Here is a 27,962-nt window from a genome sequence, read left to right as displayed (position 1 = left end):
TGTGAGGGGGATGTGTGGGCAAGGTGTCCCCCATAGCTGGCAGGCAAGCTTCTTAAAGGCGTCCATGAAGCAGTTAGTAGGATCCTCCTTCCTAGAATCCTATCTGCTGCTCTCTCAGCCTCTTCCCATGCTCCAGGCACACAGCTCACATCCAAGATCATCTCTTCTGGCCCCAAGCTGTGCTGCCTGCGGGAGAGTGATGTGGATAAAAAGTCAAAGTATTTCTCTTACCCTCTCCAATGAATCCAAAGTCTTATTTGTTTTTGTTCCAACAGCGTGCTGGAACTTCTCCACTAAAAATCTGGACATCCACAAAAGCTCTCCCTTGTCCTTGGGCGACTGTTTAATATAATGTGTCCAGGGGCTCCCAGAACACGGTCAGGATGGCCGGAGCTGGTTCATGGCCACTGTGGGGTCCACAGCAAAGACCGAGGTCTATATATGTGTTTCCTGACAGATGCGTGGGCAGTATCTTCCCAGGTCCCTTGGTGTATGGTGCTGAATCTCACAAAGTTACTTTTGTCTGTGGATGGATGCCAAATTATTGGCGGTGGAGGGGGGAACATGAACACAAGGTCTCTTATTTAGCCTTGGTGCTGATGTCAATTCTCCACATTCCATTTTTAAGAGTGGTTACTCCTGGGGAGGAAAGTAGTATTGAGGTCAGGGTGGAAGGTGGGAGAAAATGGGGAGAGAGTAGTGAAGGGGGAGATTTCAATATGTAGTGTGTGTGTATATATATATATATATATACACACACACACACGCTAAACTGATGTTTGGATTTTTTAACTTAATACATTCACTTATCTTTCATGAAATTGTATAAAAGGAAAGATTTTACAGAATTCCATGTATTGTGCCCAAATAGTGGTGCCTGGAAAAAGCTGATAGCTATCTTACAGAAATCATAGCTATTATACATTTCCAGCTTTGTCATAACAAACAGAATTTTAATTAATGTTCCATTGTTCTCCCACTATTTACTTTATCCAAGAAAACCAGAGTTCTCATTCTGGAAGTTAAAAAAAGAAAATCATAGAATGATATACAACAGACTAGAAAAAGTCGATGCCTATACCTCTTGAGAATCCTTTTTATAAGCATGTGAAGTGAAAGTCATTCAGTCATGTCCAGCTCTTTGCAACACCATGAACTATGCAGTCCATGGAATTCTCTAGGCCAGAATACTGGAGTGGATCAGATCAGATCAGTCGCTCAGTCGTGTCCGACTCTTTGTGACCCCATGAATCGCAGCACTCCCTGTCCAGCACCAACTCCCGGAGTTCACTCAGACTCATATCCATCGAGTCAGTGATGCCATCCAGCCATCTCATCCTTTGTCATCCCCTTCTCCTCTTGCCCCCAATCCCTTCCAGCATCAGAGTCTTTTCCATTGAGTCAACTCTTCGCACGAGGTGGCCAAAGTACTGGAGTTTCAGCTTTAGCATCGTTCCTTTCAAAGAAATCCCAGGGCTGATCTCCTTCAGAATGGACTGGTTGGATCTCCTTGCAGTCCAAGGGACTCTCAGGAGTCTTCTCCAACACCACAGTTCAAAAGCATCAATTCTTCAGCGCTCAGCCTTCTTCACAGTCCAACTCTCACATCCATACATGACCACTGGAAAAACCATAGCCTTGACTAGACAGACCTTTGTTGGCAAAGTAATGTCTCTGCTTTTGAATATGCTATCTAGGTTGGTCATAACTTTCCTTCCAAGGAGTAAGCGTCTTTTAATTTCATGGCTGCAGTCATCATCTGCAGTGATTTTGGAGCCCAAAAAAATAAAGTCTGACACTGTTTCCACTGTTTCCCCATCTATTTCCCATGAAGTGATGGGACCGGATGCCATGATCTTCGTTTTCTGAATGTTGAGCTTTAAGTCAACTTTTTCACTCTCCACTTTCACTTTCATCAAGAGGCTTTTGAGTTCCTCTTCACTTTCTGCCATAAGGGTGGTGTCATCTGCATATCTGAGGTTATTGATATTTCTCCCAGCAATCTTGATTCCAGCTTGTGTTTCTTCCAGTCCAGCGTTTCTCATGATGTACTCTGCATATAAGTTAAATAAACAGGGTGACAATATACAGGCTTGACGTACTCCTTTTCCTATTTGGAACCAGTCTGTTGTTCCATGTCCAGTGGATAGCCTTTCCCTTTTCCAGGGGATCTTCCCAACCCAGGGATCAAACCCAGGTCTCCTGCATTGCAGGCAGATTCTCTTTACCAGCTGAGCCACAAGCAATGCTTGCTACCAAACACAAACTGCAGCTCCTATAAGCTTTCATTTTCTCCCACAAAAAGGAACTGTGTAATACATTCCCAGGTGAACAGGAACTTCCCACTATATATGAAGTTTTGCAAACTCTATTTTTTCAGATTGAATAAATTTATCCACAATATTTTTCCTTCTCCTAAACAATAATCAGAGGTAAATAACTTTTCTATCTCAAAGTATACTGCACTATAAATATGCAAAGTCCATAATGCATACAATTCATTCACACTATAATCACAACTTCCAGAATAATAAGAAAAATGAAACCTCAGTAATATATTTCTATTTTCAGAGAGTTCATTATTAAGACTTTCAGTAACCAGGGCAGCATTTATAAATATTCTAAACTCTGGTTCTGCTCTTTCTTCATTGTATTTGCTCAACTTTTTGTCACTTCACTGTTCATTAGCACTTTTATTTCAAGATGAAAAGAGGAAGGGAAAGAAGACAAATGCAATCTTTCAGCTTATTCTTATCACTGATAAAAGATCTGAAGAGTAAATTTTAAGCTATTAGCTAAAACAATATTGAGATATCACTATATTTAATTTATCATTGCATATAACCAAAGGTAGATTAGTAAGGTAAATTACACTTCTATAAAGGATAAAAAGTACCTTATTGATAAAAGCAACTGAGAATATAATTAATTCTACCCAATGACAGCAAGATTATAATATATAAATATAATGAATATATAATGTTAATACATACATACACACACACAGTGCAACATGGTTTGGAAGAAAGAACTCTCAATAAAAAGCAGGAAACCTAGACTCAGCTCTGCCAGTAGCTGGGTGACCTTACGCATGAGTCAGTTACCTCCACTGCACCACAAGGCGGTAAGATAAACATTTCTCCTTCAAACTGACACCCTGTATGTACACACATATACACATACTTTTATTTACAGGCAAGGCAGGTACTCACTAGCTCATACCAGTATGGCATGACGGACTGTTCATAGGCCAGCACCTGTTCTGACTGGTCTGTCAATGCTGTACCAGTTGTTAAACAGTGTGAATTATCATCCTATTTACAACCACCCCCAAATTAGAAAATGTCTAACATGTATATCCCTGTGTTTGCAGTCTGCCTTCCACACACAGTGAGGATATTCCAAAGTTAAATAGGCCCTCCTTAACCTCCAGTTAAAATTTAAGAGCACAATTCCTTTCCAACTCCCTTTCTCCTCTTTCAAAAAGAGTTTCTGTACATTTTCTGTTCTGTATTTCTCATCTCTCACTACTCATACCTTATTTAGTTCCATGCCAGGTAACTTCCCACATACACTGAAACTATTTTTAGCTTCCCTCCTCTGCTTTCACCTTCTCCCTTCTAAACCTTGTGCAGTTTTCTCAAGAAAGCCTCTGCTTCATTCCAATTAGAGCAAGATAATATCACATCATAAGCGTGATTATTAAACTAAGAATGATGGTAGTGATACATCCAAATAGAGAAATTAAAAGGCCAAACACACAAAACAAAAAACAAAACACAAAGAAAGCAAAAAAAAATTTTAATTTTAAAGGCAAAACAAAGCTCCAGTTTCATCGACCTTCTGAAATTTGTAGACACTTAAAAGGAGTCCATTCAAAATTCACATAAATTTCCATTTCATTCACTCATCCCCCCAAATTACCAGCAGTATAGGAGGTAGAAAACTTATTTAGAATTTGTGCTTTATTTTAATACACTGTTGTTTTATAAACATTGTAATCTCCCAACATACATTTAATCATTCTTCACTCATTTTGTACTGTAGCATGATATTTTTCCTATAATTATTTGTTGGTGTTTCTAATTCCTTGACTAGAATTTGACCGATTTCCTTGATGGCAAGATTCATCTCAGGACAATATTCCTCACTGCAACAGTGACTAAGCATTATTAAGTGCATGTCAAAATCTAAATATTGTTATCTTCTATTTTATCTTACAAAGGTGTAATATTTGAGCTTCTTGGGCAATCACACTTCTGTAGACTAGCTAGCTTAGGACTTGAAACTTGCCCAAAGTCAATGACAGAGCCAGGTTCACAACAGACAGCCTTCTCAATCCATTGTTTTTTCTGTTATATCATGGAAACTATGTAAATATGTGACATGACTACATGGTTTCTTCTACTTTCAGTTTTAAGAGTTTTAATAATTTATTTTAGACATTATGCCAGAGTTTATTCAGTTGATGAGCTATATCTTTATAATCTATGAAACTCAGCAATTATTATTCATTCACTACTGGCTGAGGAATACACTAAAAGGACTTCCACATGTCTTTAGAAACAAATTACAAAATTTACATTTAATAACCACAAAAACAAATTGAACACTAACCACAGATATTAAGGGTACATTCTAATTACACATTAAGAAGTCTTTTCTATTAAGTCTAATTTAAGTGCCAATCTACATTTTGTTCTTACTAATTTTATGTGTTTGTCTGTATATTCATTGTCTCAATAACCTACATATACTATTTAACACCAACTTAAAAATGGGAGGTATAGATCAGTTACTACAATCAGTAGTAAATAAATATATAAAGTATTTTGGACCAAGCACCCCTGAAATACTATAATTTTGAGAAAGAAGCTAAACTTATTATAGCAGAAAAAGATTTCTTGGATATCTTGAAGGCTTAAAAACTTGGCCAAACTATTGTTCAATATGCACACAGTTTGCGTCTTCATGCTCAGATGTTGTTGAAACAGCAGACTTAAAAGAAATAATGTCAATGAATCCTACCAAGCACTATACATGACCTCTGGGGTAATTAGCAATCATTCAAAAGCAACAAGACTAAAATGTTCTATTCTTTATTACTGTCAGCTCTTATCTTGATCAGCATTTTAATAAAGATGGTTCGTTTCTAAGACAGTTTCATGAATCAGTCATAATTACATTCTGACATGCAGTGAATAGTAAAGCAAAACTAAATATCACTTCATCAACCTTTCTAACCTTTATGCAAGTATTAACTGTAAATAATTTTTACACAATCCTACAACAGAAAATCTGCATATTTCTTAGCTTTGTACATACTTTACCCCAAATGAATTTCCTGTGACCTATACCTGAAAAACACAATCAGCCATAATTATCCAGTTTTGTGAGATGTTCAGGTGTTGCCTTTCAGAGTTCAAATCAACTTCAAGTATAAAAGGCTACTTTATTCTACAAATGGCACAATATGCAAAATGGGTTAAGTAGCCAAAGCATCTCAGAGCATTGTGGCTTGAAAGAAGTCTATCCAGAATCAAAATGTCAGAACAAAAATACACTAAAGCAAAGCAGTACTTATAAAAATAGATTCATAGATTACACATTAAGAAATGGATCACTGACAACTACTGCAGAAAATCTTTTAAATAAAATATGCTAAAAGAAGGATATTAATTAGAAGGAAATCTGAATACTGAAGTATCTGAAGGGGAAATTTTTAAAAAATACAATTCCAAAAGAGCTGATGGAACAGGGTAAAAATTAATCAGAAATATAAACTTAGAGATACTATTCTGATATTGCAGATAATATGTAAAGTGTTTTAGCCACCCCCACCAAATACATAATTTACACTAGAGTTCTGAAATAGCTAATTTCTCTTTTTGCTGAGGACTAATTTTTTAAAATATTTTAGATAGTCAAAATAACATAATTCAACTACCTGAATAAATTGTTATTACATTTTAGATGATTTACTGTCTCAGGTCTTAGAAAATCTGAAAATAAGTGCAACGCTTTCTCAAGGATATTTCTTGTGTTTCCAGTAGTAGATATAGAATACCCATACAGAACCAGATTCCCAAACCTGGATTTCCAATAAGTACCTCAAGTTAAGTAAAGTTTATGGTACATCTACTGAGTGATATTTTTAAACCAAACTGATTTCCATTTAAAAACTTAACTACAGTGAAATAGAAACATAGTTATCATTTTACTTTGTGTAATTTCAATTTGAAAAGTAAATTCTTTTGAAAGTCAATCTAAAATCACTATATGTTTTCTCATGCATATTATAAAGCAGCCTCACTAGAATGTTACCAATATGAGGCAAAAAGTAATATAATAAGCATCTTTTATACATGGAATTAAAAACAAAAAAAAAATAAGTCTTTAATGTGATAATTTTTGTTTGACTTTTCTATTAAGTTTTCTTGAACATTATTCCTTTATCTTATTGGAGGCACAAGCAAAGCAGAGAAAAGAAGTTTTGATTCAAGAAAACAGATTTCCCTGAAAGGAAAAAAAAAAATGTGATTAAGATTTAAACAAAAGCTAAAGATGGCTTCCTCTGAGCACTGATGAGGTCTGCTGCTACCTCATTACTAACAACTGAAAACTTGTGATGCATTTTGTTTCAAGAGAATCCAAAAGTCCTAGCTATAAAGCAGACAGGGGAGTGCGAATCCATTCACTCTTTCTGTATCACCACCATTATGTAAGCAGTATAAAACACTGCCTTTATGCTGCCAAGCCACAATGACTCTTCCTACATCAAAGGATTTTCACCACTAGGGTTTTTTCTTCAAAATTTATTCAAGCTAAGGGCAGAGAGACAACAATTCATACACGCTAATTACGTCTAATTATCTATTCCCTTTTCTGACCAGCTCCGGCCAGTGTTATTTGCTATCTGGATTTCTCACAACCTCCCTTTGCCCTGTCCATCCAGCCCAACAGTGAAGGCTTTGAAGAAAACAGTCATGGCTTTTTAGAGTTTTCTCAATATAGAGTTCAAGCAAATTAAATAATTATTCTGTTAGTTTTGACACATTTATGCGTTAAATATGAGGACCTCTTGGTTAATTTGGCAAATTCCTCACATCTCTTCATGGCTGGAATCATAGTAACACCCTCTCTTACAGGAGCTTCTCCTCAGGCTTTCTTTTCATGATCTAAATGAAATGTTTATTGGATTAAAGTTCTTCTCTGCAGACCTCCATGGTGGCCTATGACAAAGAGCTTAAAAGTTCTATTAATTGGCTTGAGTTTTCAGGGAGGGGAAAGGGAGAATTTTATTTCACATTACATCACTAGCCAAGAAAATTGCCACATGTAATTAAACTAATTTGTCTCATGAGTCAAAGAAACAACTAATTCATATTTAAGACACACTTCCCTTAAACCATTTTCGTCATCAAAAAATTGATTTCTTGTAATTTAACCAAAAATAACTATTTATTATTCTAAGAGAAGAGAATTCAGGACCTAAACAGTACGTGTTTTACATATAAGCAATACCTTGCTATATTCCAGTTTGATATAAATATGTAGTTATATATATTTTATACATAATTATACAGATACAAATATATATTTAAATACTTCATGGGAAATCATTATTCTCATTTTATATAAGATATTTATGGGAAATAATATTTTAAAAGGCATACACCCCAAGTTACGTTTACATAGGTAGGCTCAGACTAATAGAAGGTATACATTCTGGTATGAAGATGGACAAGAATTACATTTTAAGTCCTTTAACAACAATTTTTATTCTAGATACTTATTAATTTCATGGACACAGCACAAAACACTACTACATATAAAGCTTAGTGCTTGTACTGAAGCCAATTTTTAAAAAATATTTTTCCTCAAATATATATAAAATAGGTTTATAAAAATATCTCAGGTAATTTAAGTACTTTATTTGCCTCAAACTTGGCAATTATAGGAATATTTTACAAGTCAAACAGTAATTTTTATATCTTAAAATATTAAATACTAAAATTCAAATGAATACTTCAGTGATTTGTAGGGGAAAGCCAAAACTCTTTTCACTTTTGGAGTTCAGTTTACTACTTTTGTTCTGTTTTTTGTTTCTTTCAATCTTAAGTATTAAAAAGCCAACTCATAAGTAAAGACATTATCACACTAACAAAGGGTTAATCCTTGCTAGGCTGACTCAGGTGACAACACAGTAGAGGTCAGCGGGGCTGACACTGACCTCAAAGGCTGATTCTGATTATTTAGCCCTGTGAAAGCTCCAGTATTGAAAGTGGTAATGAACAAACTGACAAATCAATTTCACCAATGAAATGAAAATTGTGGCAGGAAAAAAAACGCAAACATACACTTAGCAAGTCTATAAATCCTAATGCAGGTGGCTGAACAAAGGCTGAGCACTGAAGCACTTTATATAAGGGTTATACACAATTTTGCTAGTTTATAACTAGAGATCACACCATGGTAATAGCCTCAAAGAGTTCACAGTAGGTATAAAATCCCTCAGGAAAAATTCCTCAGGAAACAAAAACACAAACACTAGTACCTAGCTAAATTAATTTAAGTTTTAAATAAAGGATGCATAACAGCTTAGAAACATTAACAACCAAGTAGAAGAAATGAAGTCATTGCTTGAACATTAAACAAATATTATAAAAATCATAATAATAACAAAACTATTACTACCTTAGATTACAAAGTATTTTTATGTACTGCATATTTCAACTCAACAAATGTTAAACTAAAGCAGATTATGATGCTTTCCAAAGGGGCAACTCTTCATCAGGAAAGGGAAAATTCACATTTATAAGTGTTAATGTTAGTATCTTGTTTTTTTCTAATTTCTTCATCTGACACTCATCAAAGAGAGAATTATACTGTCGAATCCCTTGTTGGTTATTTTTGATCAACTTACAGTTATCATTTCAATAATCTATTAATCATCTAACTCACTTAATTTTAAACAGAAATAAAAAACTTAAGAAATAGTTTTCTAAAATGTTACTATCAATGAGAGTTAAAGTGCTATATTATTGACAATAGAATCTATTACCGTGTGGCAAAAACACTACATTTTTATATTGCATAAGAATATTTCCCAAGGGGAATTATTTTAGATTTGTCCATACTGTTAAATGAAATAAGAAAATCATAAAAAGAAAGTTAATGAAATTCACACGGAGATTTTTCTTAACTCTAAAAATTATGACAGCATTTATCTCTTTCAGGGCTCATTACAGAATTTATCAAACAAAATGGTTGATGTGGGTGTAAGTGATGGAGTGAACAGAGAGATTTTTTTTAACCCAAACAGAAAACATCCTCCAAAATATGATACAGTACAAGATTTGACCAAATGGGAAGAGCAGTGTTTGCCAGGCAATCCATTTATCAAGGAGGCCAATAATAGTCTAGATGAAATTAACCCAAGAAACTTTCTTAGGACCAAAATATCAATTGGTCCCCTTTTTCTTTTAACCTCAGTAGTTTCAAATAATGCATGCAATGCAGTGAGATTATGTTCAAATTAAGACATTATTCTTTTTAAATGTATACAACAGAAGACACTCTAACAAAGCTGATATTTCTCAGGTTACCAAATTATTTGAAGCTGATGCTGGACCACTCTCTTGCCTTTAGTTCATCAAGCATTCTCCCTTCAGTCAACCATTTAACCAGCAAGTTCTCAAAATGTCACCTTCTCCAAGACCTACTAATGAATCTATGCTGACACGTTTTCCGCCACATAAAGCAAGTTTATAGAAAACAAGTGCTATTTAGTGTGTTATTTTTAACAGTTGTTTGTCTCTCTGTCCTTTGTATATTGCATAGATTAGGGGTAAGAAATTCTTTAAAAAGCCAGAGAGTAAACATTTCAGGCTTTAAAGACCATACTTCTCTGCCACAATTACACAACTCTGCAATGACAGTGGGAAAACAGAAATAGACAACATATAAAGAAACGCGCATTAAACTTTTCAATAAAACTTTATTTACCAAAACAGGCGCAAGTGAGATTTGACAACTGTCTGTAGTTTATTAACCCCTGGTACAGATTATCCGTCTACTCTAAAATACTGCAGTGCAGAGACTGAGACAGATGTATTTAATTTTATAAACTGGTGCTATGTAGATAACGACAAATGCTTTCACAACTGTATCTGTTCACATACTTAAAAAGAATTACCTAGGTTTTATTAAAATCAAGACAAAGATTCTTCAAGAATAAATCATCAAAATCAGAATATTAAGTGATATGAAGTTTCAAGTAGGCACAATAATCATAATATTAACCATCTTTTTATATAAATAAGGAAATGTTAACTGCCAAAATGTTTTTTTCTTTATACTTACATACAAAACATACTCTGCTTTTATTTTGGGTGAAGGGAATCTGAGTTTTAAATAAAATCCCAAACCTCAAGTAAACAGAAGAACAGTAGTTACTATTATATGAAAATTCAATGAGCTAAGTACTAAGCACAACATTTTTAATCTATATAATTCTCATGCTTTTCCCATGTGCTTTTTCCTCTAAGTTGAATGCCCTTTCCTGCTTTGTCTGGTAACTAATTTTTCATAACCTGCCCTTTGGAAATACTCCTGACATGTGCCACGTCCTCTACTCAAACTGCTAGTGTGGGCTGAGTTCTCTTTTTCTATACTCTGCATTTTGTAGTTAGCTTAATTACAGAAGTTCATACATGAAATGAAAAAAAAAAAAAACAACCCTTATTGTCTGATTGTAGACAATACCCAAGACACTATTTAATCAAATTGAGTGACCACCACCAATATATTCTTACCATAATATCTCCATTAATAATTTATTAATTTTGACTGGGCAAAATCTTAGTTTGTTCAGGAAGCTTCATGAGGATTGCAATTTTTGAATTACCATATATCCAAAAATACACATTTTGGGCTTGGATTTTCATAACAGTGCAGTTGACAAAAGAGTACATCTATTCTTTTTCAATTTAGTAAAAACTATTCTACACTATTCCAGAACCAACTTTAGGTGAAAAAGTCTCAGTCCAGCTTGATTTTTTTCCCCATTGGTTCTTCTTCTATATAACTGTAGGATTCTCTATCCTTTAAGTTTAGTTTTACACCAGAAAAGCACATTATTCTTCTATTTTATCTTTATGCTTTCTTTTTTAGAAATACAAACTATGTGAATATTTGATCTGTTGTCTAGTTTCCATACTAACACCTTCGCTGTAATAGTTTTTAGTTTCTGACTATTTTGGCTTCATTTTGTGTGATTTCTTTTCATAAGTCTGATCTCTTTATCACTGGTTTTATTTCCAGTAGTGTTGACTCATTGACTTACTTTTAGTAAGATGCTTTTCACTTTTTAATGGGTCTGCCTTCAGTCTTTCCTTAGCTCTGCCAGCTTATTTTTCATCTAATCTTACAGTTTTTCATCTCTGGTTTCTTATTTCATTGGTACCATAACTTTAGTTTCTTTTAAAATATAGCAAAGTTTTAACTGGAAAAAATCTCCCATTTCCTGGGATAATTCTTCTAAAGCAAGTTTTCACGTGTTCTTACTTGTTTAGTTCATGCCTACCTCTCCCCCATCTACTCCTGATACTTCCTTCTTATTGCTGCCATTTCATTTTTTTAAGAGTCTCTACATGGAACCCATGTTCAATTCATTTTACCTTCTGCTGATTTCTCAGTTTTGAATATGGGTAGTCTTATTCAGGTCTGCTGATTTTCTAGGAAGGGTGGGTAAAAATTTACTTACACTAAAAAGTTTTTATTATAAAAATAATTCAATATCATTCCAGAAATCTTTGAAAGGTCTAAAACAGATAATTTTAATCATCTATAATCTTATCATTCAGAAAAAAGTTCTGTTTACATTTAGGGATATTTATTTTCAGTATTTTCTATGTATATATATTATTTCCAAGAAGAGTAATAGATATACTTACGTTGTATTTTTCCACTCATATTATCCTTGAGCATTATTCTACATTATCACACAATTTTTGAAAATGTCATTCTAAATAACTATACTATTTCCCCTCATGTGACTATACTATAATTTACTTAACAAATCCTCTAAACATGGGAGAGAAAGACATTCCCATCACTGCTTTCTTTTTCCTCTGTTTTTATAGTTATTCCATTTATATTTTTGTATCTATGGAAAAATATGGCTCTGAGTTTCCAAATAACAAAAAGAAAAAAAAATTAAGGGTAGGAAAGGGAAGGAATTAAATTCAACCTGGCCAATTTTGTTGCCATTAGCAATGATATATTAAAATATCACAAAAACTAAGGTTTGGGGTTTAAAAAAAATATACAGCTACAAAGATGTCTGAGAACCTTTTGTCACATTCTGTGAGCCTTCTCTTTATACTTTGTGTGTTTTATGCTACATGAAGAAACTATTTTTAGCATCTATTTTTCTTAGCTTCCCTGTTTATATTTTGGTATCTACATACACCACATTACTTTAGATTCCCAGGTGGAGAAAATACTGCAAATCTACCTTCTCCTCAAATGTAAAATAAGAATATAAAGGGGAAAAAATTATTAACAGCATAAATCTTCAAAAAGTACTTTTTTCTACATCTATAAATATCTCAGAGAAATTAAAATCCTCTGGGAGCCTAAAACTGGTCAAGGAAACAGATGTTTGGATAGCACAGGGAATAAAGTTTGGCACTAACAATAGCTCCCACTGAAGTATATTTCAAAAAGATTGTCTGACTACATCTTCAGAATATTTGAAGATAAATGTTTTTACTCCTCCTTCTTGGTAAGAATTTTTGAGTTTTATGTCTTTAAAAAAAAATACAGTTCTATCCTTTCTTTGGATATGCTTTTATGGACGGTGAAAAATGTACCTGAGAATTACAGGAATTATATTTGGGCATATGTGCTTCTTTCTGATACTTATCACATTCTGCTTGTTAGAGGTATTTGGGTACATAGTATATACCCAACTAGATTATAAATGACTTGCAAGAAACACAACTTACTTAATGATTATATTATCCATTATACCTAATGTAGTACTTTTGCACATAGTAGGTTCCCAATAAATATTGGTAGAATGATTACATTAAAAATTATTAAAATTAACAGTGAAAAAAGTGGCTATTTTATTCTTAATCATATTGTAATGAAGACTATTTTAAACTCTATGCAGTGGTGATAAACACAAATATTTAAACGATGTGCCTCAACTTGACATAATTTCATGATAACTTGATGGCAATCACATTTAAATATATTAGAATATTTTTGTAATAATGCTACTCTAAAATAGAAACTTCAATAGCTGGGAAAACATGTTAATGGCCATTAACTGGAAGGAAACAAGGAACATTAAATATTTTTTCAGAAACCAATGTATAAGTTCAAACATTCCACTATAATATTTATGAGCAAACCTCAAATTAAAATTCATAAAATGCAAACTATCAAATGTTTCAGCTAGACAATAATTTATACCATATTTTGCAATTTTTCCTGCATACAAATTGATGAATACTATATAAAAAAGATTTCTTTCTTCTTTAGTATCTTGAACTATTACTATAAATATCAAAATAAATTCTACTTGAATGCAAGACCATAGTGATCCTGTAAACGTCTTTGATTACCAATCAATATGATATTAGTCACTAAACACAAGTAAGTGATTTTTCTTACCTTCAGGACAGCTATGAATGGGACAAAATTAGCTCTTTGGAGTCCATTTTTATAGAGATCTGAAAGAAAAAATTAGTATTAGCTTTTCACTTAGCCTAAATCATAATGTTAGGTTATATTTTAGCCTAGCAAATAAAGCTTTCTACTGATGAAAAAAATAAAAAAGTGAAGGAGAATAAAAATAACCAAAATTCGTCTCTATTCTGGTACTATACAAAATTTATTATGTTCTTAAAAATAGAAAAAATTAACAATCATAGAAAGAAAATCAAAAGACCTTCGACCAAATTAGCTTTAAACTATAATAAAATGCAAGCAAAAAATTTGGACGATATCACAAATGATCCTAAATCAATAACTCAACGTAAAAAGATGATCTATTTAAAATTATTAATATTTGAACACCTAGATTCTATCAGGAAACAAATTATATCCCCCTTACCTCACCCATAATAAAAGTTCTCAGTACAGAAAACTGTGTAATATAGTGCCTTTTAAGAAAACATACCAGTAGATAGAACTGTGTATGTATTTGTGTCAAAGTTATATATTTGTCATTAAAGTAAATAACATTAGGGACACTCTACTTTAAAAGAAACTACCTAACAACTTCCTTGGTGGTCCAGTGGTTAAGAATCTGGCTTCCAATGCAGGGTATGCAGGTTCAATCCCTGGTCGGGGAACTAAGATTCCACATACCACAGGGCAACTAAGCCTGCGTGCCACAACTAGAGAACCTGCATACTGCAACTAGAGAACCCGCATGCCATAACTCTGAGCCCACGTGCTGTGACCACAGAAAAGCCTGTGTGCCACAAAGAGCCTGTGCATTGCAATGAAGACCCAGTGCAGCCAAAATTGAAGGAAAAAAGAAAGAAACTACCTAAAGATTAAAACTCCATTCTTAATAGACTATAAATTTAACATAGTTCTATATCGTAAACAGGTAGTTTTTACTGTCTTAGAATGTTGCTTTATATATGTGCCATGGTATATGTTCATACACATATACGCACACATAAACACACATTATTAAGGACCAGTAAGTAGGAATAAGGAAACAAATTTTAAGCTCTGCATACTTTTTGTTAAAAATGGAGACTTGGAATATTTTTTCAGAAGGTTGAAATTTTATTGCATATTAAACATTCCTTTTAGGAAATTCCCTGGCAGTCCTGTGGTTAAGACTCTGTGCTCTCACTGCCGAGGGCCCAAGTTCAATCCCTGGTAGGGGAACTAAGATCCCACAAGCTGCATGCCACGGCCAAAATAAATAAAGCATTCCTTTTAAAAGTCAACTCTATAAAGTAATAAGATTTAAAAAATAAAAAAGTATAAAAATAACAGTAAAGTCTTCCAAATGATAAAAATTACAAGTTAATGTCTCAATTTTCCTTTTTAAGTATTGCATTATAGGCTCCTTTCTATATTTTTTTGTTTAAAGAAAATTTAATAACTAAGATTTCAACTGCCACACTTACTTCTGGAAATAAAATATGGTCATTAGAAAACATTTATTCTCTTTAGAAAAATATTCATCATAACATCATTATAGCGAAGAAAGTATTTGCATAAGCTCTTTGGTTAATTAAGGACTACAGGCTTTAAATTCAGTTACATTTAAAATTCTTATTTAGTGATATTACAAAAAGTAAGATAACACTAGCCAGACTGTGAGGATCTCAAAATTCAAAATGAGATCTTTTTTTCCTATAATCAATACCTCAAATGAGTAAAATAGGTAAAATGTAGGAAATGGGTTTAAAGTAAGATGTTTTCATAGTCTTCCCTAATTATAAAGTTGCTAGGGAATGTGCATAAAAATACTGCTATGTGATAAAGAGTCAACGGTCATGACTGCCAGTAAATAGTAAAAATCAAAAATGAAATAATTTTTAAACACACACAATGTTTACAAGCAGCTCTATCATAACAGCTAGAAACTGTAGCTTTATCTGTAACAGCCAAAAACTGGAAGGAATCCAGATGGCCATCATTAGGTGAATGGACAAATTGTGGCACATCTGCATAGTGAAATAGTACTCAGCAATAAAAAAGACAAACTATTTATGCATACCAAAAAATAGATGGATCTTAAAATAATTACACAGAGTAAAAGAAGTAATACCCTCCACCCCTTAAAAAAAGAGTACCAGAATGTGTGATCCCATGTATAAAAACTCTACAAAAAGCTGACTCATCTATAGCAATACAAAGCAAATCAGTTTTCTCAAGAAGGGACAGACTGGGACAGCGATGGTAGGGAGAGATGAAAAAAGGGAGGAAGAACACTGGGGATGTGATGGAAACGTTAATTATATTGATTGTGGTGGTGATTTCATAGATGTATACCTATGTCACTATTATTGTATTAAAAGTGAAAGTGAAAGTGAAGTCGCTCAGTCCTGTCCAACTCTTTGCGACCCCATAGACTGTATCCTACCAGGCTCCTCAATCCATGGGATTTTCCAGGCAAGAGTACTGGAGTGGATTGCCATTTCCTTCTCCAGGGGAATCTTCCCAACCCAGGGCTCGAACCCAGGTCTCCTGCATTGTAGACAGACGCTTTACCGTCTGAGCCACCAGGGAAGTCCCGAATTATTGTACTATTATTGTATCCTTTAAAAACGTGCCATTTATTGTATGTCAGTTATGACTTAATAAGCTCTTTGAAAATTTATTAGGGAAAGAAACATACACAACACTAGTGAATATCAAAAAAAAAAATGAAATGTTACAGAATTAAAACCAAAATATTACACTAATGAAAGTTTATCTATGTTAAGTAACTTTTTGGCTTTTGGTCTTACTCACGAAATCTTTTTGAATGGACATATACGGCACACCCTAAGATGTAGTTTCTGGAGGAGGGCAAGGCAACCCACTCCAGTATTCTTGCCTGGAAAATCCCATGTACAGAGGACCCTGGCAGGCCACAGTCCACGGGGTCGCAAAGAGTCGGGACACAACTGAAGCAACTTAGCATGCATTCATTCAAGATGTAGTTTAATAGGCATGCACCGTTCAGAAGGTTAATGGCTATGAGAAATGTAAAGGCCCACTTGTAATATTCTTGATTAAAAGATTTCCACCGAGCAAAATTAAAGTACAATAATAATGCCTTTAAATCTGTGAGATTTAAGTTTTAAAGGTTTAACTTTTAAAAAATCAGCCTTTAAAAGGATATATAATTCAAATTTCATGATCTGGGAAGTATTTTCTAAACAAAATTCTAAACAGAATTCATTTGGCTTGAAAACCTTTAGGTTTTTATAGGACACTTAAGTGAAAAAGGACTGTACTCGTTAAACTGAAGAGTTTTTTGCAATTCAAATATTATGCTAATTATCAATACAATAGATACATCTTTTGAAATGTTATTTAGCTACCAGAATTTTTAATATTTAGTTGTTTAATATTATTTTTCTTAGACATAAAGATTTTATAATATATTTAAATCAACATTTGTCATTATTTACTAAATAGCATTTTAAAATTCAACAGAAGTTCTTGCCTACAATTTTTAAATGATCACTAACCAGAGCTAAATGAGCACTTGGTCATATAAGACAGAGTACTGGAATCATGGGACATTCAGTTTTTGAGAATGGTATAAGGACCTCTACATTCTCCACAGTGAATAACTGTAATAATACTTACAGATGAAATACATGCAAAGAGGACTTTTAAAGTAATTACAAGGATCTACATAAATACTTTGGAGATGCCCACAGACATGTAGATCTTTTCCTTAAAATCCACTGTCAAAACGACCAGGATGAATAACACCTATTTATATAAGAAATAGGGCTTTTGAGTAAGAAAAACTTTTAAGATAGGTAATTAAAAGGAGTTTTCCTAAAAATTAACATAAAATACTTATATGACTCTATGGAAGCAATCTGGTTTACCCTTCCAGGAGATGCTTGTTTTAGTGTAGATTAAAACAAAATGGCATCTTTAGGCCATGTAAGCAGGAAGAGCTACTCGGCTTCTTTTAAAAAATCTAACTGGAGTTCAAACAATATTATACCAAATGTGCAGATATTATAGTGAATTAAATATGTCCATTTGACGGCATATTACAATTTTATAATCAATTCAATGTACATTCATGTATTCCTATTATTTGCACTGAAATAATTGCTGAGGACAAAAAATAAATAAAAGAAGGAACTAGCATCTGCAGAATACCTAGCAGGAGTCAGGCAATTTGCTAGACATTTCACACAAACAACAATCTTAATATTCTTACACAGCAAATATTTCTACCTCCATTTTACAGACAAAGAAACTGACTCTAGGATTTTTTAAAATAACTTGCTGATTTCCAGCTAGTAATTAGTATATCTAGAAATTTCAGAGGAAGATCTTTAATGAGGCTAAAACTGATAGATTTTTTCAGAACCACAGCGTAACCAGTTGGACTTGTTGCAGCTGACAGACACAACCACAGATCATAACCATGATACAGGGTATAAAAGGATACAAGGTATAAACATAACATAAAGAATGAGAACTATTCATCTCATCTGGGTTCAAAGGCAGCTTTGCAGGTAACAATGGGACTAGAGTACCTTGGAAAAATAATCAGGGTGCCACAAAGCAGAAAGAAAGCATGGGTATCCCAGGCTCATGTCAGCTCCCAGGCTCAGTCAAGAGTGAGCCCAGCTCATGACTTTCCTTTCTTTTCTATACAATCTACTGCTCAAATCCACATTTTCTAACAAGCTTTCCTTGAATACACTATTGCAGGAAGACTTCAAGAGTGGCATTCCATAATGCTAGTTCTGGTCAGCACAGCTTAGTATAAACACTGGACACCAGAAAAAAAGGGACAGTTCTCTCTGAGAATAGGAAACGTATGCACTTTGTGCCTGGAAAACAGGAAACTTAAGCATGTGTGCACAAGGAGGGGGAACCCAAGCAAAGCCTGGCTCCGATTCCCCAATTGAGGAGATGGGTGAGACTCTAGGGAAGAAAAAGTAGCTAGAGTTCACAGGGCAGTCAGTGTACCAGAGAAAAGGGAGCTGCTCAGTGAAAAAGTGCTAAAGACCTGCTGAGGGTCCCAGCTGAGTCCCCAGGTGAGTACTGATCAGCATATATGTGTGAGGAAGACCTAAAGCCAAGAGAAGAATCATTTGAAAGTACTCAAGGAAACCATCACTGGGGCGCACACATGGCTATGAATAGTGCCTATCTCTACTAGACAGACTGGAAAATTTCTAAATTTACAGGGTACTGAGCAGAATATTGAGAAGGGATTTATCTCAGTAGCAAGAAAAATTAGTCCTAGACTAAATATGCTCTAGTCCTGCCATACAAAATTTAAAAGCAATAGCTAAAAGAATCAAATTGTTTGTAAGAAAGAGAATAGAGCTCAAGAACATATATAGGGACATAAAAATATCCAATATCCAATCAAGTAAAATTCATATTGTTTGACATCTAATAAAAAACAAAAATTACTGGGCATGCAGGGAAAGAGGAAAATATGGCCCAGAACAAAAAGAAAAAAATCAGTCAACAGAAACAGACCAAGGAATGACACCGATAATAAATTTAGAAGAAAATAACATTAAAGCAGTTTTGCTATATTCTATGTGTTCAAGCAGCTAGAAGAGCAAGCATATCAAATAAAGACATGGAAAATATATATTTTTTAAATCGAAGAATTTTTCAAAATGGAAACTATAATATGTGAGACAAAAAATATGCTGGATGGGAATAACAGCAGATTAGATACTGCAGAAGAAAATATTAGTGAGCTTTAGATCATAGCAATAGAAAATAGCCAAAGGAAGCACAGAGAGAAAAAAGAGATACATTACATACAGGAGGATTAGAATGATAGTAACTTCTCACTTGAAACAACACAAGCCAGAACACAGTGGAGCAACATTTTTAAAGGTCAAAAGAAAAGAAACAAATCTATCAACATATGATTCTACTCTGTACAAAAATATCTCCTTAAGTAGGGACTTTCTGTGACATACAAACGCTGTAAGAATTTATTCCCTAAACACCAAAACTATAAGAAATCGTTTAAAGAAGTCCTCAGGGAGAGAAATAATATTGGATGGAACCCTGGAACACATAAAGGAGTAAACAGCACCAGAAATGGCAACTCTGGGCAAATACGAGCCTTTTAAAATTATTAACTAAATCCTTTTAAAAGGTAATAATTTAAAGCTAAAATAATAGCAATATACTGTGGGATTTATAACATGGAAGTGAAGTGTATGGAAACAATGGCACAAAGTTTGGAAGAAGAAAAATGGGTATATACTACGGTAAGTTCTTATACTATACCTGAAACAGTCTAATATCACTTGACGGTAGACTGTGATAAGTTAAGCATATATACTAAAATCTCCAAAGCAAACCATAAAACCTTACATAAAACTCCATAAAAATGAAGTTATAGAGTATACATTCCTTTGTATACTGCTGCTGCTTTAACTCATTCTAACCTTTCTAAAATTTATCCATGTTGTTATGTGCTCATTCCTTCTCATTGCTAGTGTCAATAATGTGTTTAGCAACACACAGATTTAAAAATCTGAAAGAAAAGTTAGGGTCATCTACACATTTATTGTTGTTTATGATAATTTACCACATGTATCCTTGGCTAATATTTTGAATGAAAACTGCTTTAGAGAAGTCAGGAAGATGAAATCCTATCCATCAATTCTATGAATAGTCCTATAAATTGAATCCATCTTTTTATTCAAATAATAACTGCCAGCCCCCATTTTAAATATCCTATGACATTTTAAATGCTGCAATTTCCTATAACAGTGATAACCAGGGTCCAAGGAAAAAGCTCCACAGGATCCTTTTTAAAAAAAAAAAACAATGAAAGACAAACAACAAAATGTTACATAAAATCTTGATTACAAAAATACTACCATCCATACACTTATATATTTACTGCAGTAGGTCAAACACCAATGAAGTAGTTTTTCACACCAGAGTTTCATTTTATACACAGAATCAATGAATGGAAATATCATGACTGGAGTCTTCAATGAGAAAACAAACCTTAGGTACTTTGGGGAATCCCTGTACACAAAGACGACCCCAAAGCGTCAGGCAAAAACTAGTGGCAAAGACCTTGACTCTTCGGTTAACTTTTAAAACCATCTATTTCATTATCAACTGTGACAGGCTGAGGCTCAGCCAGCAGCTTTCACTTTAGCCCTAAAGGTTGTCTTCAGAGTCTGAAGTATGTGTGAGTGCTAAGTCTCTTCAGACTCCGTCCAACCCTATGGACTGTAGCCTACCAGACTCCTCTGTCCATGAGATTCTCAAGGCAAGAATAGTGGAGTGGGTTGCTGTGCCTTCCTCCAGAGGATCTTCCTGACCCAGGGATTGAACCTGCATCTCAAGATGTGGAATCAAACCCACATCTCTTATGTCTCGTGCGTTGGCAGGTGGGTTTTTTACCACTAATACCACCTGGGAAGCCCAGTAGTTGTGTATGGATGTGAGAGTTGGACCATAAAGAAGGCTGAGCGCTGAAGAATTGATGCTTTTGCATGGTGTTGGAGAAGACTCTTGAGAGTCCCTTGGACTGCAAGGAGATCCAATCAGTCAATTGTAAAGGAAATCAGTCCTAAACATTCATTGAAAGGACTGATGCTGAAGCTGAAGCTCCAATACTTTGGCCACCTGATGCAAAGAACTGACTCATTTGAAAAGACCCTGATTCTGAGGAAGATAGAAAACAGGAAGAGAAGGGGACAACAGAGGATGAGATGGTTGGATGGCATCACCAACTCGATAGACATGAATTTGACCAAGCTCCGGGAGTTGGTGATGGGCAGGGAAACCTCACATGCTGCAGTCCATGGGGTCACAAAGAGTTGGACACGACTGAGCAACTGAACTGAACTGAGGTTGTCATAAAGCCCTGGCTTTGGGTCTCCTGTGACATATAGCAAATTCCCACTAGCTATCTATTTTACATATGATAATGTATATGTTTCAATGCTACTCTCTCAAATCATCCCACCCTCTCCTTCCCTACTGTGTTCAAAAATCTGTTCTTTATGTCTGCGTCTCCTTTGCTGTCCTGCAGGTAGGATTATCAGTACTATCTTTCTAGATTCCATATATATATACATTAATATACAATATTTGTCTTTCTTTCTGACTTACTTCACTCTGTATGATAGGCTATGGGTTCATCCACCTGATTTGAACTGACTCAAATGCCTTCCTTTTTACAGCTAAGTAGTATTCTATTGTGTATATGCACCACAACTTCTTTAATCATTCATCTGTCAATGGACATCTAGATTGCTTCCATGTCCTAGCTATTGTAATAGTGCTGCAATCAACCTTGGGGTACTTGTGTCTTTTTCAATTATGGTTTTCTCAGGGTATATGCCCAGTAGTAGTACAGCTGGGTCATACAGTAGTTTTATTCCTAGTTTTTTAAGGAATCTCCATACTGGTGCTTTCAATTTGCATTCCCACTAACAATACAAGCATAGTCCCTCTTCTCCACACCCTCTCCAGCACATATTCTTTGTAGATTGTTTGATAATGGCCATTCTGACTGGTATGAGGTGATACCTCATTGTAGTTTTGATTTGCATCTCTCTGATAATGAGCAACGTTAAGCATCTTTTCATGTGTTTATTAGCTATCTGTATGTCTTCTTTGGAGAAACGTCTGTTTAGGTCTTCCACCTATTTTTTGATGGGGTTGTTTTCTGGTATTGAGCTGCATGAGATGCTTGTATATTTTGGAGATTAACCCTTTATCAGTTGTTTCATTTGCTATTACTTTTTCCCATTCTGAAGGTTGTCTTTTTACCTTGCTTAGTTTCCTTCATTGTGTAAAATCTCTTAAGTTTAATTAGACCCCATTTGTTTATTTTTGTTTTAATTTCCATTACTCTGGGGCTTCCCTGGTGGCTCAGAGGTTAAAGCGTCTGCCTCCAATGCGGGAGACCGGGGTTCGATCCCTGGGTCAAGAAGATCCCCTGGAGAAGGAAATGGTACCCTACTTCAGTATTCTTGCCTGGAGAATCCCATGAGTGGAGAAGCCTGGTAGGCTACAGTCCATGGGGTCGCAAAGAGTCAGACACGACTGAGCGACTTCACTTTCATTTCACTTTCCATTACTCTAGGATATGGGTCATAAAGGATCTTGCTGTGATTTATGTCAGTGTTCTGCCTATGCTTTCTTCTAAGAGTTTTATAGTTCCTGGCCTTACATTTAGGTCTTTAATCCGTTTTGACTTTACTTTTATGTACAGTGTTAGGAAGTGTTCTAATTTCATTCTTTTACACATACATGACCAGTTTTCCCAGCACTGCTTATTGAGAGACTGTCTTTTCTCTATTGTGTATTTTTGCCTCCTTTGTCAAAGATAAAGTGCCCACAGGTGCATGGATTTATCTCCAAGCTTTCTACGTTTTCCATTGGTCTATATTTCTGTTTTTGTGCCAGTATCATATTGTCTTAATGACTGAAGCTTTGTAGTATAGTTTGAAGTCAGGAAGGTTGATTCCTCCAGCTCTGTTCTTCTTTCTCAAGACCATTTAGCATTTAATATTTAGGGCTATTATTTAATTATTGTTTTCTTTTTGTCTCTTCTGCTTTTTCTTCATCTGTTCTTTTCTTGCCTTTTTAAAAATTATTTGAATACATCTTAAAATTACTTTTTGTCAGCTAGCCTTTATTTTATTTTTCTTATTGTTCTAGGGATAACAACATATAAACCTCATTTTATACTGCTTTGCTGTATTGAGCTTTGCAGATACTGCATTTTTTTCAAATTGAAAGTTTGTGGCAACCCTGTGTTGAGCAAGTCTATCAGCACCATATTTCCAACAGCATTTGTCCACTTCATGTCTCTATGTCATATTTTTGTAATTTTCACAATATTTCAAACTTTTCCCTTATTATTATATTTGTTATGGTGATCTACAGTTAGTGACCTTTTATGTTACTGAAAGTAAACTCTTTTGCCCCTTTCCTGCTTGTCAATTTCTGCTCCCCTCTATAATTAAGAGTCTAATTATAGGAATGAGGTTACTAAGCAAATGAAACTAACTCCTGATTTAAGCTCTCTTGAATGCTGTACCATGCCTTGTCAAATCTGTTGATTCTTTTCCTATATAAAAAGAAAGAAAGAAGAACCAAGCAGTTACAAAATTACTAGCTCTCTACCCCCAACAGCCTCTTTAGCAATCCCGCAGGTAGATCATGAAGGCAAGATAACATCTGAAGAGTCAGCCAGTCTGCACTCAATGGAGAATGATGCAGAACCCAACATCCTACTTCAATGATTCACTGAGATTCTTTCCCCCACCCCATTTTTCCCTTTAAAAACTGTCATGGCTGAGCAGAATCTTTGGAGTTGGTTTCTGGACATGAATCTACCTTCTGCCCAGATTGCTGCCTTTTATGATTAAAGCACCTTTCTTTTCTACTGACACTTGCTTCTCAAATTATTGGCTTATGAGCAGCAAGCAATCAAATCTGGGTTTGGTTACATTACTATTATAAAAAGATACCAACTCACTAAAGGTTCAGATAATGATTTGCATTTCTTGGCAATAAAATATTTTTAAATTAAGGTGTATATGTTGTTTTTTAGACATAATGCTATTACACATTTTATAGACTACAGTAGTATAAAAAAATCTTCAGATGCACTAGGAAGTCAAAAAAATTATGTTCTTCACTTTATTGCAGTACTCGCTTTATTGCAGTGGTCTAGAACCAAACCATGAAATTCCAGATGTTCAAGCTGCATTTAGAAAAGGCAGACGAACCAGAGACAAACTGCCAACATCCGCTGGATCATCGAAAAAGCAAGAGAGTTCCAAGAAAACATCTACTTCTGTTTTACTGACTATGCCAAAGCCTTTGACTGGGTGGATCACAACTGTGGAAAATTCTTCAAGAGATGGAATACCAGACCACCTGAACTGCCTCCTGAGAAATCTATATGCAGGTCAAGAAGCAACAGTTAGGACTGGATATGAAACAACTGACTGGTTCCAAATCAGGAAAGGAGTATGTCAAGGCTGTAATTTGTCACCCTGCTTATTTAACTTATATGCAGAGTACATCATGAGAAATGCTGGGCTGGATGAAGCACAAGCTGGAATCAAGATTGCCGGGAGAAATATCAATAACCTCAGATATGCAGATGATACCACCCTTATGGCAGAAAGCAAAGAAGAACTAAAGAGTCTCTTGATGAAAGTTAAAGAGGAGAGTGAAAAAGTTGGCTTAAAGCTCAACATTCAGAAAACAAAGAAGATGGCATCTGGTCCCATCACTTCATGGCAAATAGATGGGGAAACAATGGAAACAGTGACAGACATTTGTGGGGGGCTCCAAAATCACTGCAGATGGTGACTGCAGCCATGAAATTAAAAGATGCTTGCTCCTTGGAAGAAAAGCTATGATAAACCTAGATAGCATATTAAAAAGCAGAGACATTACTTTGCCAACAAAGGTCCATCTAGTCAAGGCTATGGCTTTTCTATTAGTCATGTATGGATGCGAGAGTTGGACTATAAAGAAAGCTGAGCACTGAAGAATTGATGCTTTTGAATTGTAGTGCTGGAGAAGACTCTTGAGAGTCCCTTGGACTGCAAGGAGATCCAACTAGTCCATCCTAAAGGAAATCAGTCCTGAATATTCATTGGAAGGACTGATGCTGAAAGTCCAATACTTTGGCCACCTGATGCAAAGAACTGACTCACTGGAAAAGACCCTGATGCTGGGAGGGATTGGGGGCAGGAGGAGAAGGGGATGACAGAGGATGAGATGGTTGGATGGCATCACCAACTCAATGGACATGAGTCTGAGTAAACTCCAGGAGTTGGTGATGGACAGGGAAGCTTGGTGTGCTGCAGTCCATGGAGTCGTAAAGAGTCGGACACGACTGAGCAACTGAACTGAACTGAGGATCAAACCTGCAATATTTCCAAGCTTACCAGTATCCTTAACTTTTCACCCTTAAAATTAATATCATACCACTTCACACACAAAAATGTAGAAACCTTGCATCCATATAAGTCCATCTAAACACCCCACTTTGTACTATGTGTCATTTGCATTCTATCTACATACATTATAAATCCCACAGATGATGTTATAATATCTCATAAAACAGTCATTTCTATTTTTAATAAATTAAAAATAAAAAGTAGTTACTTATATTTACTCCAATATTTACCACTTCTGGTGCTCTTCTCTTCTTCTTGAGGATCCAAATGTCTGTTATCATTTTCTTTCTACCTGTAGAACTTCTTTTAGAATAGCTTGTATTGCATATCTGATGCTAATGAATTAGTTTAGCTTTCTTTGATATAAGAATATCTTTATTTTGTCTTTATTCTTGAAGGAAATTTTTATTTGATATAGAATTCTTGGTTGATAACTTCTTCCCCAGCATTTTAAAGATGTCATTCTACTGTCTCTAGCCTCCACAGTTTCTAATGGAAGTCATCAAGATGAGTCGCCAGTCCAGGTTTGATGCACGATACTGGATGAGTGGGGCTGGTGCACTGGGACGACTGGTATGGGGAGGGAGGAGGGAGGAGGGTTCAGGATGGGGAACACGTGTATACCTGTGGCAGATTCATGTTGATATATGGCAAAACCAATACAATATTGTTAAGTTAAAAAATAAAATAAAATTAAAAAAAAAGAGCTAATCGTTGTTCCCTGTATTTAACGTCATTTTTCTCTGCTGCTTTCTAGATTTCCTCTTTACCTTAGGCTTTTAGAAATTCGATTACAGTGTATCGAAGCAGTACTTTCTCATATTTATTCTGCTTGGATTTCACTGAGGTTTTCTTGAATCTGTAAATTTATGTCTTCACCCAAGTTGGGGAAATTTTTGATCAATATTTCTTCAAAAGTTTTTCTACCCATTATCTCTCCTTGCCTTCTGGGATTCCAATTAAAAATATATTAGAAAGCTTGTTATAGCTCCACAAATTCTTAAGTCTCTATTTCTTTTTTTTTTTTTTTACTTCTGTCATTTTCTATTCTTCTTCACATTGGCTAATTTTAAGTTCTCTCTGGCTCTTTGCTGTTATCCCCATTCTGCTATTAAGCTCTTGAAGTGAATTCTTATTTAAAATACTGTCTTCTTTTAGTTTTAAAATTTAAATTTGGTACTTTTTTATGGTTTGTATTTCTCTGCTGACATTCCTTATCCTTTCATTCATTACAAACATATTTTCTTTACCTCATTTCCCCCTAAATTATAGTTACAGTCCTTGCTTTAGTCCTTGTTTGCTAATTCCAATATCCGGGGCATATTGGAGTTGTTATCTGCTGATGGCTTTTTCTCTTGAGAATGGGTAATATCTCCTCATTCTTCACCTTTGGATGGTATTCTGGACCTTCTGGATTCTGTCTCTGAAGACCGTTGATATTTTTGTCTTAGCAGGAAATTACCTTGGTTGGACTAAAACTATAAACTCAAATCTAAGTTCAGTACCCTATCCTTAGGAAGCTTCTAGTTTGCTCTGCAACTATATGGTTCAGAGGCCAGTCAGAGAATTTATACACAGAACTTGAGATCCTGGGGCTATATCAATCTAGTTCTCCTTGGGATTCATTTTTCATTTTCCAGCAGCTATGCTTGCCCTAAACGCTGTTATCTGGTTATTCTAGCCAGAAACAGTGTGGTTTTTCTATCAGAATTTTAGTCATTAAATGCATCACTCACTTTATCTGCCCCAAAGCTGATAACCATTTTTTTAAAAGAAAGAAAGAAAAAAAATTAAAAGAAAATTCTCTTCATTTTGGTTCTCTTCCAGGTTTTGTCTCCCTTCTACAATCTTTCTGGGACCTTCAGATTGTTGAGTTACATATTTTGTTCAGAATGTATTATGGCTGTCTGCAAGAAGGTCTTTTGGTTAGGAGCTTATTCAGCCACACCAGAAGAAGTTTTAGTTTTTAATAGAGGATGTAACCCATTTATTATATTTCCTGTCATTGACATGCCTGATTGTGTTCCATGCTTTTTATTCTTTTTTTCTGTTTCTTCTGCTTTCTAGCTTTTGCTTTAAGAAATATTTTTACTTTGATCCCTTGTCTTTTCTAGCAATTTGAAAAGTAGAAGGGGTATCTTAAATTCTAATATACTTGACAATATATATATTATTTTTTTCCTAGTTATCAGTGCCACAAATATTGACACTATCACTTAGGATCTGTAAACTCTCTCTTCAAGGGGAACAAAATTTACAAATAAATAAGCAAGCAGAAACTACAAATAT

General features: G+C 34.7%; 1 protein-coding gene across 2 annotated transcripts in view; it reads right to left on the bottom strand.

Moving 5' to 3' along the window:
* AFG1L (AFG1 like ATPase) overlaps nucleotides 1–27,962 on the bottom strand; it is a 196,036-nt gene that overhangs the window by 91,630 nt on the left and 76,444 nt on the right. For both annotated transcript variants that reach the window (XM_044924365.2, XM_025294689.3), the window contains one exon: nucleotides 13,690–13,748. In XM_044924365.2, the coding sequence (XP_044780300.1) occupies nucleotides 13,690–13,748 (59 nt within the window). The remainder of the gene's footprint in view (nucleotides 1–13,689; nucleotides 13,749–27,962) is intronic.

Source organism: Bubalus bubalis, chromosome 10 (assembly GCF_019923935.1).
Source record: "Bubalus bubalis isolate 160015118507 breed Murrah chromosome 10, NDDB_SH_1, whole genome shotgun sequence".
Taxonomy (NCBI): domain Eukaryota; kingdom Metazoa; phylum Chordata; class Mammalia; order Artiodactyla; family Bovidae; genus Bubalus; species Bubalus bubalis.
The sequence above is the reverse complement of the archived record's forward strand: the minus strand, read 5'-3'. Positions and strand labels throughout refer to the sequence as shown.